Here is a 14,339-nt window from a genome sequence, read left to right as displayed (position 1 = left end):
TAACTACTAACTGCTATACATTTATATTATGTACAAATTTGACCCATTCCTTCTTATTTCTAGCCAGCGTCCTCGCTTCTATCCACGTTTTCCCCTTTTCTCGATTATTATGCCTAGTGTTCTATCCCATGTTTGCCGTGGTCTACCTTTCTTCTTTCTTCCTTGCGTTTTTGTCTGCCAAATTTCTTTCACCGGTTTTGTCTGATCCATTCCCTGAAGATGACCCCACCAACTGAGTTGCCTTCTCTCTATAAATTCTAACGTTGACTCGATTTCCAAATCTTCTCTTATTTGAGTGTTCCGTAGTCTATCTCTTTTGGTAACTCCTCGAACTCGTCTAAGGTATTTCATTTCTACTGCCTGTATTTTACTCTTTTGTCGTTCTGTTAGTACCCATGACTCACAACCAAAAGTTAATACACGTCTATATATGGACTTGGACACATTAATTTTTGTCTTTCGTGTTATTTCTTTTTTATTTATGAATTTATTACTCATTGCATGGTATACGTTCATTGTTTTTTAAATTCTATTATTAATTTCTGTTTCCTGTCCACCGTTGTCTCCTAATTCTACTCCTAAGTATTGAAATGTTCGTGCTTGTTCTATATTTACTTCTTCTATTTTTATGTTTATCTTTTCTTATTCTTTTTCCCCCATGACTATAACTTGTGTTTTATTTTTTATTAATTGTCATTCCATATTTTTTTAGTGTTTCATTCCATATTTCTATATTTTTTTTGTAGTTGTTTCTCATTTTCGGATAATATGACGTCATCGGCGAATGCTCCTTCTGAAATGTCTACTCTTCTTAAATTTCTATAACCCACATGCATTTTTTTCACTTTTACTTTACATTCTTTAATTATCTCATTCATGTAAATTATAAACAGTGTTGGACTTAATCCTCCTCCTTGGCTTAGTCCCTCGTTCGTAGTAAATGATTTTGATGTTCTGTTTTGGCTGATGATATAATTCACATTGTTGTTGTAAATGTTCTTAATTATCCTTATCATTTTGTTACTTATCTCTTCTCTAATATTTCCCATAATTTTTGCCTTGGTACCGTGTCAAAAGCATTTTCAAAATCTATGTAAGCCTTATACATTTTTTTCTCCTGTTGCTGATATTTTTCTTTTATTTGCTTGATTGTAAATATATGATCCTGGTTGCTTCTGCCTTTTCTGAAACCGCTTTGTGATTCCTCGAGTGTGCTGTCAATTTTTCCGATTATTAATTTGTTCAGTATTTGTTCGTATATTTCATGGCAGTGCTTAACAGTGTTATTCCTCTGTAATTGTTGCAATCTGTTCTATCGCCCTTTTTATAAATCGGCACTATCTGTGCCTTCTGCCAGTCCATCGGTATCTGTTCTTCTCTCCAAACTGCATTAAATATTTTTAATAATAGCTCTGTTGCATTTTGTCTCATTTTTTTATCATTTCACTGGTTATTCTGTCATGGCCTGGTGTTTTCCGTTTTTCATTTCTGCAATAGCTTCTTGTAGTTAATTTATGGTTATAGGGTCTACATTGTCTACTTCTATTCTTTGGTTCGCTACATTGTTTTTTTCTTGATAGCAGTGAGTTTGTAGCATCTCTTGGACATATTCTCTCCATCTGTTCATTATTTCATTTTTTTCTGTAAGAATTTCACCAGTTTTATTCTTTATGTTTTCTATTTCTTGAATTTGTTCTTTTCTCATTGATTTTAATACTCCGTAAAACAGTTTTTGATTCTCTTTACTGTATGTTTCCATATTTTCTCCAAATGCTGTCCATTTGTCCTTCTTTGTCTTTGTAACCAGTTCTTTTACTAGTCTCCTGTGTTTTCTATATTCTTCATAGTTTTCTGGTGTTTTGTTTTGTAAGTATATTTTCCAAGCATGTTTCTTTCTTTTAACTTGTTGTTTTATTTCTTTGATATATGTACCGATATATAATAACTGTTCTGTCCAGAATAACGGATTATGCAGCTTTCTTAATCTTACCAATAAAAGTTTTGGATATCAAATTTAGTGTATCCATCGTGGTCTTCTATCTCTCTAAGGCCGTTACTTTTTGTATTTCTTGCATTACACCTATTTCATTTTGGAAGAGTTTACTAACGTAATCCTACCATCCTCCTAACTTGGCCGTTAATTTGATAAGTCCTTGTTGAGTTTTTTGACGCATTCCAGGCACTTGGTTATTTTTTATGCGTACTTTCCGTATGATATTTTGCATCTAGTTCTTTCTATACTAAAATCACAATAAAGTAGTACATAAAATAGTACATCTTTACAATAAAGATGTAGGTACTAGAAATAAACAAAACAAGACACGTTAAACGTTACAAGGAGCACTCTCGAATCATGATTTACAATGTATAAACTTTTTAAATCATGATGTATATGAGCAATATTTATACTTTTTATATACTTTTATGGGGAGGTCTACCGATTTTTCCCAAATTTCAGTATGTAGTTGTACTGCAATAAGAATGGCTTTCTGAATTTTTTCAGATTTTTTGAGCCGAAGGGCTACTTCTGTGAGCCTTTAAAGGCCCAAAAATAAGCCTTTTAATGCTACTTGTAGATTTTTTTCTGGGGTCCTTCTTTACCAAAAATGATTTAGAAAACGTTGTGTTTAAGGTACTGATGCTTGCTATTTATGTGAATTTTTTCAATTGGTTAAATATCAAGGTGCCAGTTTGATAAAAATAAAAGTAAGCCCACTGTTTACCAAAAATTACCATATTCAAACGTATTCAAACGGCTATAAAACAGCTTTTAAGTAACGCAGTTATATTTAGGTAGTAACGAATCGAAATATATGGAAAAAATATTATACAATTTTGTTTTGTAAAGTTTTTTTCGTGCCTCACAACTATTCAAGCTACGGTAGTTTGGAAAGTGCCTGAAAAGTGCTTTACAAAAAAAGCGGTATTTTGCATTTTCAAAGAGGTGGAACTTTTTTCTGCCAACTTCGAATTGCCCAAAAATTGTTTAGTGGTATTTCTTTACATATTACATAAAGCTCCCAAAGGAATTTCTTTGACTATTAACTTTTATATCCTTCATCTGAACCTTTAAAAATCGATCTTATTCTGAAAAATGGTAAAATATGCATTCTAGAGCCTTGAAAACTCATATGTAAGTTATTATTCTTATATATTATTCTTTTATTATTCTTCTTATATACTCTGGTGAAAAATGGGGGCTTTTTTAATACAGAGCGTTGTTTTTTAATTGTTAATTATGCCCGACCCCTCGACTATTAAGCCGCCGCGCCGGACTCTCATATTATTAAATAATTAAAAAACAACGGTCTATATTAAAATAAGGCCAGATTTCTCACCAGAATCTTAAAATTGAATATTTAGTCTTCAATATAGGTACTTAGCAACCTCAAAAATTGTAATTTACAGGAATTTTCAACCCTAGAAAATGCGTATTTTTGCATTTTTCAGATTTTCATCACTTGTTACTCGAAAACTATCAACTTTAGAGATAAATGGTAAGAGACTTTGTTTATAATGATCCAAAAAACCTAAAAAATATTTTTTGGAGCCAAAAAAGGTGATTAATTTTTTCATACAGGACCGGCCTCACAACATAGACTATACATTCAATTTAATTAAATCTTAAAATTGTTATAAATTTGGTTTCGTAAACGGTAGGGACTCCCTTCAGAGCTTAAATTGAAGGTCTTTTTTTCTAATTTTTAAAGAAATTTTTTTTAATTAAATTAATTGTTTAATTAATAATTCAAAAATTTATTTTGGACACCCTGTATAAATAATGATCTTAATGTTGATAATACTGTATAGAGAATTGAATAACCGTTCAAATGAGCTAGCACACGACCCCTATTCTCATTTAAAAAAATAGTCGATTACGTCATCACGCCCAGATGGATGACGTCACTAGTACGACATATATGCCACAAAAAATCATAATTAAAAAATCGAATACCTTTTGTTTTTTACATTTTTCACTAATTCTGTGACTAAAGCAGTTTACCCATGTTCCGACGTACCCATTTCTATAGTATATGCCATATGCTACATTGTATCCCATTGTACACTATCGAAACCATTGGAGTAGTCAACAAAGCACAAATAAGTTTCTATATTATGTTAAACTCTCGAGATTTTGTAATAATTTGACGGATAATAAAATGTGTTCTCTTGATCCTCTACCTGAGACGAATCCGCATTGTTATTGGGGAATTTTTGGTGAGAGACTTGATTTTAGCCTTTCATTTTCATTGACGTTGGATGGTTCGAGATACTGTGCTCGCATGAGATATCAATGCTACCATAAGGTAATTATTGCAATCTATCAGTGAATCTTTTTTATATAAAATACGGGAATAAACATGAGTTTACCCCAGTCATTTGGCCACTTTCCGTTATTACAGATCTTATTGCAAATTCTAAACATTACTTCTGTCCCTAATTCTCCCATTTCTCTGAGTGGCTCTGCTGTTATTCCAAATTCCCCTTCTGCTTCTCCGAATTTTAGCTTTTTTATTGCAGCCTCAACTGCTTATAAGAAAGGCTGTTATTTCAGAATAGTAGCCTCAATTTCTTCTTCTTCTTCTTCTTCCTTCTTGTATGTAGGCTTTAAAGCCTGTTTCTTCTTCAATATTATCCTCCTAAATTGTTTAGGTTATCGCACCACCTTTTTCTTGGTCTGCCAATACTTCTTCGTCCATTTGGTGACTTATCTCGTGCTATTCGTACTATCCTATCCTCTGCCATTCTACTAATGTGTTCGTTCCACTCCTGTTTCCGTTTTGTCACCCATCCATTTATGTCTTCTATATTGCATGATCTTCTTATGTTTTCGCTCCTCTCCCTATCCAACAGACTTTTCCCTGATATTCGTCGGAGTATTTTCATCTCTGTTGTTTCTAGTAGTCGTCTCGTTTTAGATGTGTCAGGCCTTGTCTCCGCCGTGTATGTTAATATAGGTCTAATTGCTGCTTTATAGATTCTTGCTTTTGTGTCTTGTCTTAAGTGTTTGTTCTTCCAGATTGTGTCATTAAGAGATCCCGCCGCTTTACTTGCTTTTAAGCTTTAGCCTCAATTTATTATAAGAAATATATGAACAACATAAAATATCAATCTGATATCCATATTTGTTTTTTTTTAGATTCAATAAATAAGGATTTAAGCCTTTCCCGTCTAGGACTCGATTCTTTAATGTTAGCAGAAGTAAAGCATACTCTATATCGTTATTTTGAGCTAGACATGGGAACCGAAGAAATAAGAGGCTTAACATTTAATGATTTAATAAACCTACACACAGATAGAGATAAGTCAAAAACTTACGTAAAGTCGAAAGACTTTCCACCTCCACTATTATCGAAACAACCTATAACACAAATAAAAGAAGTTAAGGGTAGTAGCAAAACAATATTCATAATACACCCAATTGAAGGATATATACACTATCTTAAACCATTGGCAAACCTGCTAAATGCAACCATTTTTGGCGTAGAATGTACAAGAGAAAGTAATTTTAGTACAATTAATGAAAACGCCCAATACTTCTTAAAATACATAAAAGAGATTCAACAAAGAGGACCATACTACTTATGCGGGTATTCGTATGGAGTAAGTTTGGGTTTGGAAATAGGTCTTCAGCTCGAAAAAGGGGGAGAAACCGTTCAACTTCTAGCTATAGATGGCGCACCTGACTATTCCAGAAAAATATTTTCAAATTGTGGTGATTTGCAACAGAAGATCTGTAGACTATTTCCGTCTCTTTTTAAAAATGTTAACCTTGATACGGTAAGTATTATTATGATTGATATGTCGGACCATTACGAACATAATTATTGAAATAAGATATTTATGAAAATTAGCAATTATTTTCATACACATGTAGGTATGTTCAGTTGAAGATTTTATTGTAAATCATTTTATTCTCTATTTTTTTTGCTCTTTTTTTGTTTTTGGGTTATCACTTCACTGTACCAAATCGTCTAGTTTAATTCTCTTGAATCTTCAAGCCTGCTTTATGTTGGTAAGTAAGATCAGATAACTGTATCTACTCTGGGCTAATTAGCAAAATACAAGGAAAAGTTATTTACCAGCAATTTTATTGCTGGAATCGAATCTTATTATTGTATGTATTAATAATATAGATATGCAAAGTCCGCAGATAGTGTGCTACTTTTTTTATAAACAAAATGGCGCCCGAAAATCGTGTTTTTTTCAATTTTTGCTCTATAACTCCAAATATTTTAACTTTAGACCAAAAACACCCAAATAAAAATTCACCGCAATTAAATTCTGCATAGAAACGTGTTTTTTCCGATTTACTTCGACGAAAACTTTCCCCGGAAAAAGCGGGCTTTTCCAACAAAATCTTTAATTTTCAACTAAACTTTTAGATAAGTAGTTGTTAATCAATAATTAAATAACTTGGTAACGTAAAAGCCCTTTCTGCATATATTAGAATTTCAGAAGTCTATGGAAATTGAATGAAAAGTTTAGCAACAATTAAAATGTTAATTAAAAATTTACGGTCGCTATAATAACGACAATAATTATGATGCATAAGAATAACTACGATTTTTTCATAAAAAGACACTATACCTATCTAATGTACTTTACAGAATTGAAATTGGGCTATTTAAGCGGCCTCGGGAATATTTTAATATTATAAACAATCTTTTTGTTTATAAACAAATAGAATATCGTGAAATATTAAACTAAATTAAATTGTAAAAACGGTACTCGAAAGTCAGCGGCAGGACGCTTCTTTTAAAAGAAAAAAAGTTTAATTACGACGAGTGGTTCTTGAGATACAACCGGTCAAAATTGACCGGAATTTACGGCAAAGATATAAACAATAGGATCATAATTTTCAAACCATCACCTTTTTATTTTTGTCCTCTTTCTCCACACCAATTTTCATATCTTTAAAATCCTCATAACATATATTATTATAATAAAAACTATCGATAATACGTGTGAAAATTGCCAAAAATAGCAAAATTCCAATCAAAAATTAGGTTGGAGAAAATGTAACCCTCAAAGTTCAAAATCGGTATACGTTAAAAAAAATGCATTTTCTCGGCTTCCCAATGAGCAATTTCCTTCATTCTTTTTTTGTTCTCAAGTAACTCGAGTAGAGCCATTGAACTAATGCATTATTAAATGTCAAACTTGCTTTTGTTTTGTTATAATAAATTAATTTATTTATTATAACACAATATTTTAATTTCTTTAAATAATTATACAGCTTTCAAATGAGAATATTTATGTTTTTAACTTTAAAAGGTACACTTGTAGTAAGTTTATCTAAAAAAAGCCTACAACTGGAAAAAATATGTAATTTTCTATTCTTATAAATAGATTTATTTATTATAACAAAACAAAAGCAAGTTTGACATTTAATAATACGTTAGTTCGATGGCTCTACTCGAGTTACTTGGGAACAAAAAAGGAAATTGCTCCATGGGAAGCCGAGAAAATGCATTTTTTTAACGTATACCGATTTTGAACTTTGAGGGTTACATTTTCTCCAACCTAATTTTTGATTAGTTTTGCTATTTTTGGCAATTTTCAATAGTTTTTCGATAGTTTTTATTATAATAATATATGTTATGAGGATTTTAAAGATATGATAATTGGTGTGGAGAAAGAGGACAAAAATAAAAAGGTGATGGTTTGAAAATTATGCTCTTACTGTTTATATCTTTGCCGTAAATTTCAGTCAAATTTGACTGGTTGTATTTCAGGAACTACTCGTCATAATTAAACTTTTTTTCTTTTAAAAGAAGCATCCTGCCGCTGCCTTTCGAATACCGTTTTCACAATTTAATTTAGTTTAATATTTCCCGAGATATTCTATTTGTTTGTAAGCCAAAAAATTGTTTATAATTTTAAAATATTCCTGAGGCCGCTTAAATAGTCCAATTTCAATTCTGTAAAGTACATTAGATAGGTATAGTGTCTTTTTATGAAAAAATCGTAGATATTCTTATGCATCATAATTATTGTCGTTATTATAGCGACCGTAAATTTTTAATTAACATTTCTATTGTTGCTAAACTGTTGATTCAATTTCCATCAACTTCTGGAGTTATAATACATATGGAAAGGGCTTTTAAGTTACCAAGTTATTTAATTATTGACTAACAACTACTTATCTAAAAGTTTAGTTGAAAATTAAAGATTTTGTTGGAAAAACCCGCTTTTTCCGGGGAAAGTTTTCGTCGACGTAAATCGAAAAAAACACGTCTCTATGCAGAATTTAATTGCGGTGAATTTTTATTTGAGTGTTTTTGGTCTAAAGTTAAAATCTTTGGAGTTATAGAGCAAAAATTGAAAAAACAAGATTTTCGGGCGCCATTTTGTTTATAAAAAAAGTAGCACACTATCTGCGGACTTTGTATATCTATATTATTAATATATACAATCATAAGATTCGATTCCAGCAATAAAATTGCTGGTAAATAACTTTTCCCAAAAATGGCGTATTCTCCGATAATCAGCCCAGACTAATCGGAGAAATAAATGTTATTGTTGTACCTGGGGTGCCTAGGAACATCAAAGATATTTCTTAGTTACTTGGTCTGAAAGCGTTGGATTATCCTTATTCTCTACTAAAGAAACTAAAGCAAGTTCTTAGAATTCGATAAGTTAAAAGCACGTTCAAACAACAAATACATTTTTTAAATATGGTTCCAAGCTTTCAGCCTTTCTTATTATAATCTTCTAGTCGGAGAGATAGAAGCGGATTTTGTGCGTGATAAGTAATATGGAAAAACTATACGGGGATATGTTGAATAAGTTGTGTACATGACTTTCACCAACGGCCGGAAACCAGAGTTGGGCCGAGGGTAGTTATAAGGGGTCAAAGTCGTGGATTTTATTATTTTTTTTATGAAGCTCATGATCGAGATAGTGCACCAAAATTTGGGAATAGGTATGTCATGACGTAACTAAGTGAAATCTCCAGGGGTGGAACGATGCGTGGCCGACAAAGGGGTGGGGGTAGGGGTGAATATAAAAATATAAGGGATTTTTTGCGACGTTCGTGATTGAGATAGTGCACCAAAATTTGGGAATAAGTAGACCATGGCATAACTAAGTGAAATCCCCAGAGCCGGAAACCAGAGTGGGAAACGAGGGTAGTTTTAAGGGTAAAACTCGCGGTTTTTATTATTTTTTTTTCACGCCCATGATCGAGATGCACCAAAATTTGGGAAGAAGTAGGCCATGACGTATTTAAGTAAAATCTCCAGGGGTGGAGCGCTGCGTGGCTGCCAAAAGGGTGAATAGAAAAAATATAAGGGGTTTTTGCGACGTTCGTGATTGAGATAGTGAACCAAAATATGGGAGTAAACTGGAAAAAAAGCCTATTATATTTTTATACTCACCCCTGCCTACCACCACTTTGTACCCCAAGCAGCGTTCCGCCCCTGGATAGTTTACTTAGTTACGTCATGTCCTACCTACTCCAAAATTTTGGTGCACTCTCCATCATGAGCGCCACAAAAAAAATAATAAAAATTGCGACTTTTACCCCTTAAATACCCTCGTACCCCACTCTGGTTTTCACCTCTGGGGATTTTACTTAGTTATGTCATTGTCTACTTATTCCCAAATTTTGGTGCACTATCTCAATCACGAACGTCGCAAAAAACCCCTTATATTTTTATATTCACCCCTGCCTCTCCCCTTTGTCGGCCACGCAGCGTTCCACCCCTGGAGATTTTACTTAGTTACGTCATGACCTATTTATTCCCAAATTTTGGTGCACTATCTCGATCATGAGCGTCACAAAAAAAAATAATAAAAACGGCGATTTTGACCCCTTATAACTACCCTCATCCCTAACTCTGGTTTCCGTCGCTGGAGATTTTGCTTAGTTACGTCATGATCTACTTACCTCCAAATTTTGGTTCACTATCTCAATCACGAACGTCGCAAAAACCCCATACATTTTTTCTATTCACCCCTACCCCCACCTTTTTTACGGCCACGCAGCGTTCCACCCCTGGAGATTTTACTTAGTTACGTCATGACATACTTATTCCCAAATTTTGGTGCACTACCTCGATCATGAGCGTCACAAAAAAAATAATAAAAACCGCGAATTTGACCTCTTATATCTACCCTCATCCCCCACTCTGGTTTCCGGCTCTGCGGATTTTACTTAGTTATGTCATGGTCTACTTATTCCCAAATTTTGGTGCACTATCTCAATCACGAACGTCGCAAACAACGCCTTATATTTTTTATATTCACCCCTACACCCATTCCTTTGTCGGCCACGCAGCGTTCCGCCCCTAGAGATTTTACTTAGTTACGTCATGACCTACTTATTCCCAAATTTTGGTGCCCTATCTTGATCATGAGGGTCACAAAAAAAAATAATAAAACCCGCGACTTTGACCCCTTATAACTACCCTCATTCTCCCCTCTGGTTTCCGGCCGTTGCGGAAAGTCATGTACACAACGAATTCAACATATCCCCGTATAGTTGTTCCATATTACTTATAACGCACAAAATCCGCTCCCAGCTCTTAGACTATTCTCTCCAAATAAGTTTTGCATAAAAATAAAACTCAAATATTTTGCAATATTTTCATGTGGAACTTGGCCCTCATTAATTTTGATTGAAATAATATTGTATCCTTTTACGAATAAATCAGCTCAAAACGTAGCAGATGAATAACGCGGTTTCCGCACTTATTCACAGATGTCACATTCCTCATAAAACCGATTACAGAGAGAGTAATAGGATACAGTAGTAGGTACTCCAGGCTGTGGGTTAAAAATAGGTCGATTTCATGATATAATTCAGGAATTTTTGAAACCTATCAGGTGTTGTAAAGGACGATGCCAGGAATAACTTCTACTAAAATGTGACCAAAAATATTGTGAGCTTTTTTTGTTATTGCGATTTTCATTTGTTAAATTTGCAATTTTTAAAGATTTTTAATTTTGCAGCTTAGGATATTGATTCTAGGGAAAAACTTTTTAATAGAAAGTTGTATTAGTTTAAAAAACCTACAATTTGAGCTATGGTAAGTTTAATTTTGTTTATTGGTTATTGCAACACAGCCTGCGAAAGGTCCAAAATTGCCGTTTTTTACAATTGCGTTATTTATTGTACAAATAATTTATTTTTATTTTTTAAAGCTTTAAAATGAAGATCTTTCAATTCCAAACATAAAAAAAATCGCAAGGCCGGATTAACGAATTTGTTGCTTAGATATTATAAATTGTTTATCCCAAGAGGTCAAATGTCGAAATGTCGTTTCAAATAACTTTTTGAAAAAAAATCGTAGAGAGTTGGTGAAACATCCAATCTCCTTCTAAAGAGTTATGTTTTCATATTCTGATACAAATAAATGCGTAAAACATTTTTAAACTTCTAATTTTTGGGTTTGAAAATAAGGGGGGAAATTTCGTTATAAACATTTAGAGCTGAAGCGGCCCTGTACATCCTATGAGTTTCTAACTTACAGATTATTGTTGCTGAAGACGAAACGAAGATTTATAAAAAAATATAAATTTTCTACAACTAACTAAAGCCGAGATAATTGTTTCTTTTTTCTTAAATCGTAGTGCCTTTATTTACAACAATTAAGAAATTATTTTACAGTCATTGACTAAAGAAAGACTTATATTATCTTAAATTAAAAATAATTATAAAACATAGTTACATTTAATTATTAAAAATTATTTTTAAAATCGGTGCTTTTGCGAGCGTCCGAATTTTGCAAATCGCCCGGCTTGCTTCAAATCCGCGCGCTCAGAAAATTTTTACGTAACTTGTATTAAATTTTGACCGACAACAATAATACCATTATAATATACAGTCTATTTACCACTGTATTTGTTTTTCTTGATAAACTTTTATATGTGAAATCTCATTTCTGAAGAAATAATATTACAAAAATTATACATATATATGAAATATATAACTATATTTTTAATTTTTTCATTGTTATATAAATATAATAATAATAATGTTACTTCTTATTATACAATATAAAACTTTTTCTTCTTGTAGTGACTATCCGTTTTGGATGTTGGCGACCATGATGGCAATATGTACTTGCACACTAAATCGGTACTGCTGCTCTAAAAAATTTGTAGTTGTTGTGTTGAACGACGTACGTAAATTTTCTAGCAAGGTAATCCTTCGCCTTCCTAGTTCTCAGTTTCCAAATGGGGTTTGCCAAATTGCCATGATGGTCGCCAACATCCAAAACGGATAGTCACTACAAGAAGAAAAAGTTTTATATTGTATAATAAGAAGTAACATTATTATTATTATATTTATATAACCATGCAAAAATTAAAAATTTTTATATGTATCATTTTTGTAATATTATTTCTTCAGAAACGAGATTTCACATATAAAAGTCATCAAGAAAAACAAATACAGTGGTAAATAGACTGTATATTATAATGGTATTGTGACGAATTTCTAACTGAGGCCGGACCTGCCCCTAGTAGTCAACAAACAACAGCGACACGTCATCGACGAGTAATGTCTCCGCTAATCCAGAAGTTTCCCCGATGATAGGCAGAGACATGTCTCAGGCATTCGAAATGTTCTCGAAGCAGAGCCGTATCTATATAAGCGGAGGATTTTTAAGCAGAGGGCAGTCAGTTAATATTTTACCATCGCGTGAATTATTGTAACGTGGCGATCGGGTTATTGAAATGTATATATATTTTTAAAGTAGATAAATAATATTTGTAAATGAATTAAATAAGTTAGAAAGTGTAACATAAATTAGATATTGTTGTAAAATTAAGTGTTAAATAAATAAGTGATGTAAATAAAATAATATAAGTAAGTCTTCCTTTATTTAAATTAAACTTAGTGCCTAAAGATATAAATAAATAAAATAGTAGAGTCAACCACGTAAAAAGACAATTACGCCACAAATGGTGCAGAAGTGAGGATAATTGAAATAAATCAATTCAACGTAAATTTTCGGTTTAAATAGAGTGTGGAACCTTTAAAAATAAATAAAATATAAATCGTATTAAATAAAGTGTGTGATCATGTCTACCTTGTGTAAGCTAAAAATTGCAGACCTGAGACTTGAATTGGAAGAAAGGGATCTGAGTTCTACTGGAAAAAAGGCTGATCTAGTCGAACGTCTAAAGAACGCTCTTCAAGAAGAGGGCCAAGATCCAGAAACCTATTTGTTTGAAGACAAGCATGCTGCTGTGATCTCGTCGATTTTGAAGGTTTCGACAGACATTACATCGTTAGAGAACAAAGTATCGACAGACATTACATCGTTAGAGAACAAAGTATCGACAGACATTACATCTTTAGAGAACAAAGTTTCTAGTGAAATCTCCCAAGTTTCCTCGGATGTTTTGAAAGTTTCGACAGACATTGCATCGTTAGAGAAGAAAGTTTCGGGTGATATTTCATCCCTTGAAAGCAAAATGACTAACGAGATCTCTGCTAACATCTCTAAGGTCACTTCGGATTTCGACGACAAGATATCGTCCATAAAATCTACTTTTGAAGAAAAGATCAAGGAAATAGAAAAGAAACTGGAGGAAACTGAAAAAGTGGACAAAGTGGTGGAACCCATCTTAACAGATATTAAAGATGATGAAACCAAATACAAATTGGAGCCACGCTCGATAGTTGAAGGGAGTGTAGGTCATGCTCGTGTTAAGGTGCCAAATTTCGACGGAAAGTCATCATGGAACAACTACATGAAACAGTTCGAATCTGCGGCCAGAGCGAACGGATGGTCCGAAAAAGAAAAAGCTGTAAACCTCACTATTGCTCTTCGAGGCGACGCTTTGGATGTCCTCCAGACCATAGCCGTAGAGGAGACAGATTGTAACGGTCACGTTACTAACTTAACTCTTTAATTATTTTTATAATTATTTTCCTTCGCTCTCCCATTTAAATTCTCTAATTCCTCGTATAGGACCACTGACGTGACGTCATACCTCGGTGATGGAACATACTCCACCTATCGAGAATTATTTCGCGTTCGGTGAGTTTGACGTCGTACTCTTGGAAGGAGAGACGAATGTTCATCACTTGACCTGTGGCTGTAGGTGAAGTTGGTTGCTACCATAGAATATTAGAATGGCGGTTTGTATAACGTTTACGTTTTCCCAGTGTAGATTTTGGTCTAGTCCCTTTCATTTCACGCTTTTATCTTAACTGATTAGATCCTAGAGTCCCTATCGGCGTTGTTTTTCTTAGAAACACATATGTGCTATCGATAGAGTCGAACATTAGACTTTAATAGCTTTCTGGTGAATGATATGGGCCTTGCATCCCATAACTCGTCTTAAGTATTAGGTTCGCTAAGCCCTTTTACGAGTGG

The 14,339-nt window shown here is 33.2% G+C and overlaps 1 protein-coding gene across 1 annotated transcript in view; it reads left to right on the top strand.

The window, feature by feature from the left end:
• LOC114335081 (fatty acid synthase-like) overlaps positions 1-14,339 on the top strand; it is a 265,424-nt gene that overhangs the window by 212,702 nt on the left and 38,383 nt on the right. Inside the window, exon 21 of the mRNA XM_028285236.2 lies at positions 5,141-5,781. Within this exon, the coding sequence (XP_028141037.2) occupies positions 5,141-5,781 (641 nt within the window). The remainder of the gene's footprint in view (positions 1-5,140; positions 5,782-14,339) is intronic.

Source organism: Diabrotica virgifera, chromosome 6 (assembly GCF_917563875.1).
Source record: "Diabrotica virgifera virgifera chromosome 6, PGI_DIABVI_V3a".
In the NCBI taxonomy this organism is placed as follows: Eukaryota; Metazoa; Arthropoda; class Insecta; order Coleoptera; family Chrysomelidae; genus Diabrotica; species Diabrotica virgifera.
The sequence above is the reverse complement of the archived record's forward strand: the minus strand, read 5'-3'. Positions and strand labels throughout refer to the sequence as shown.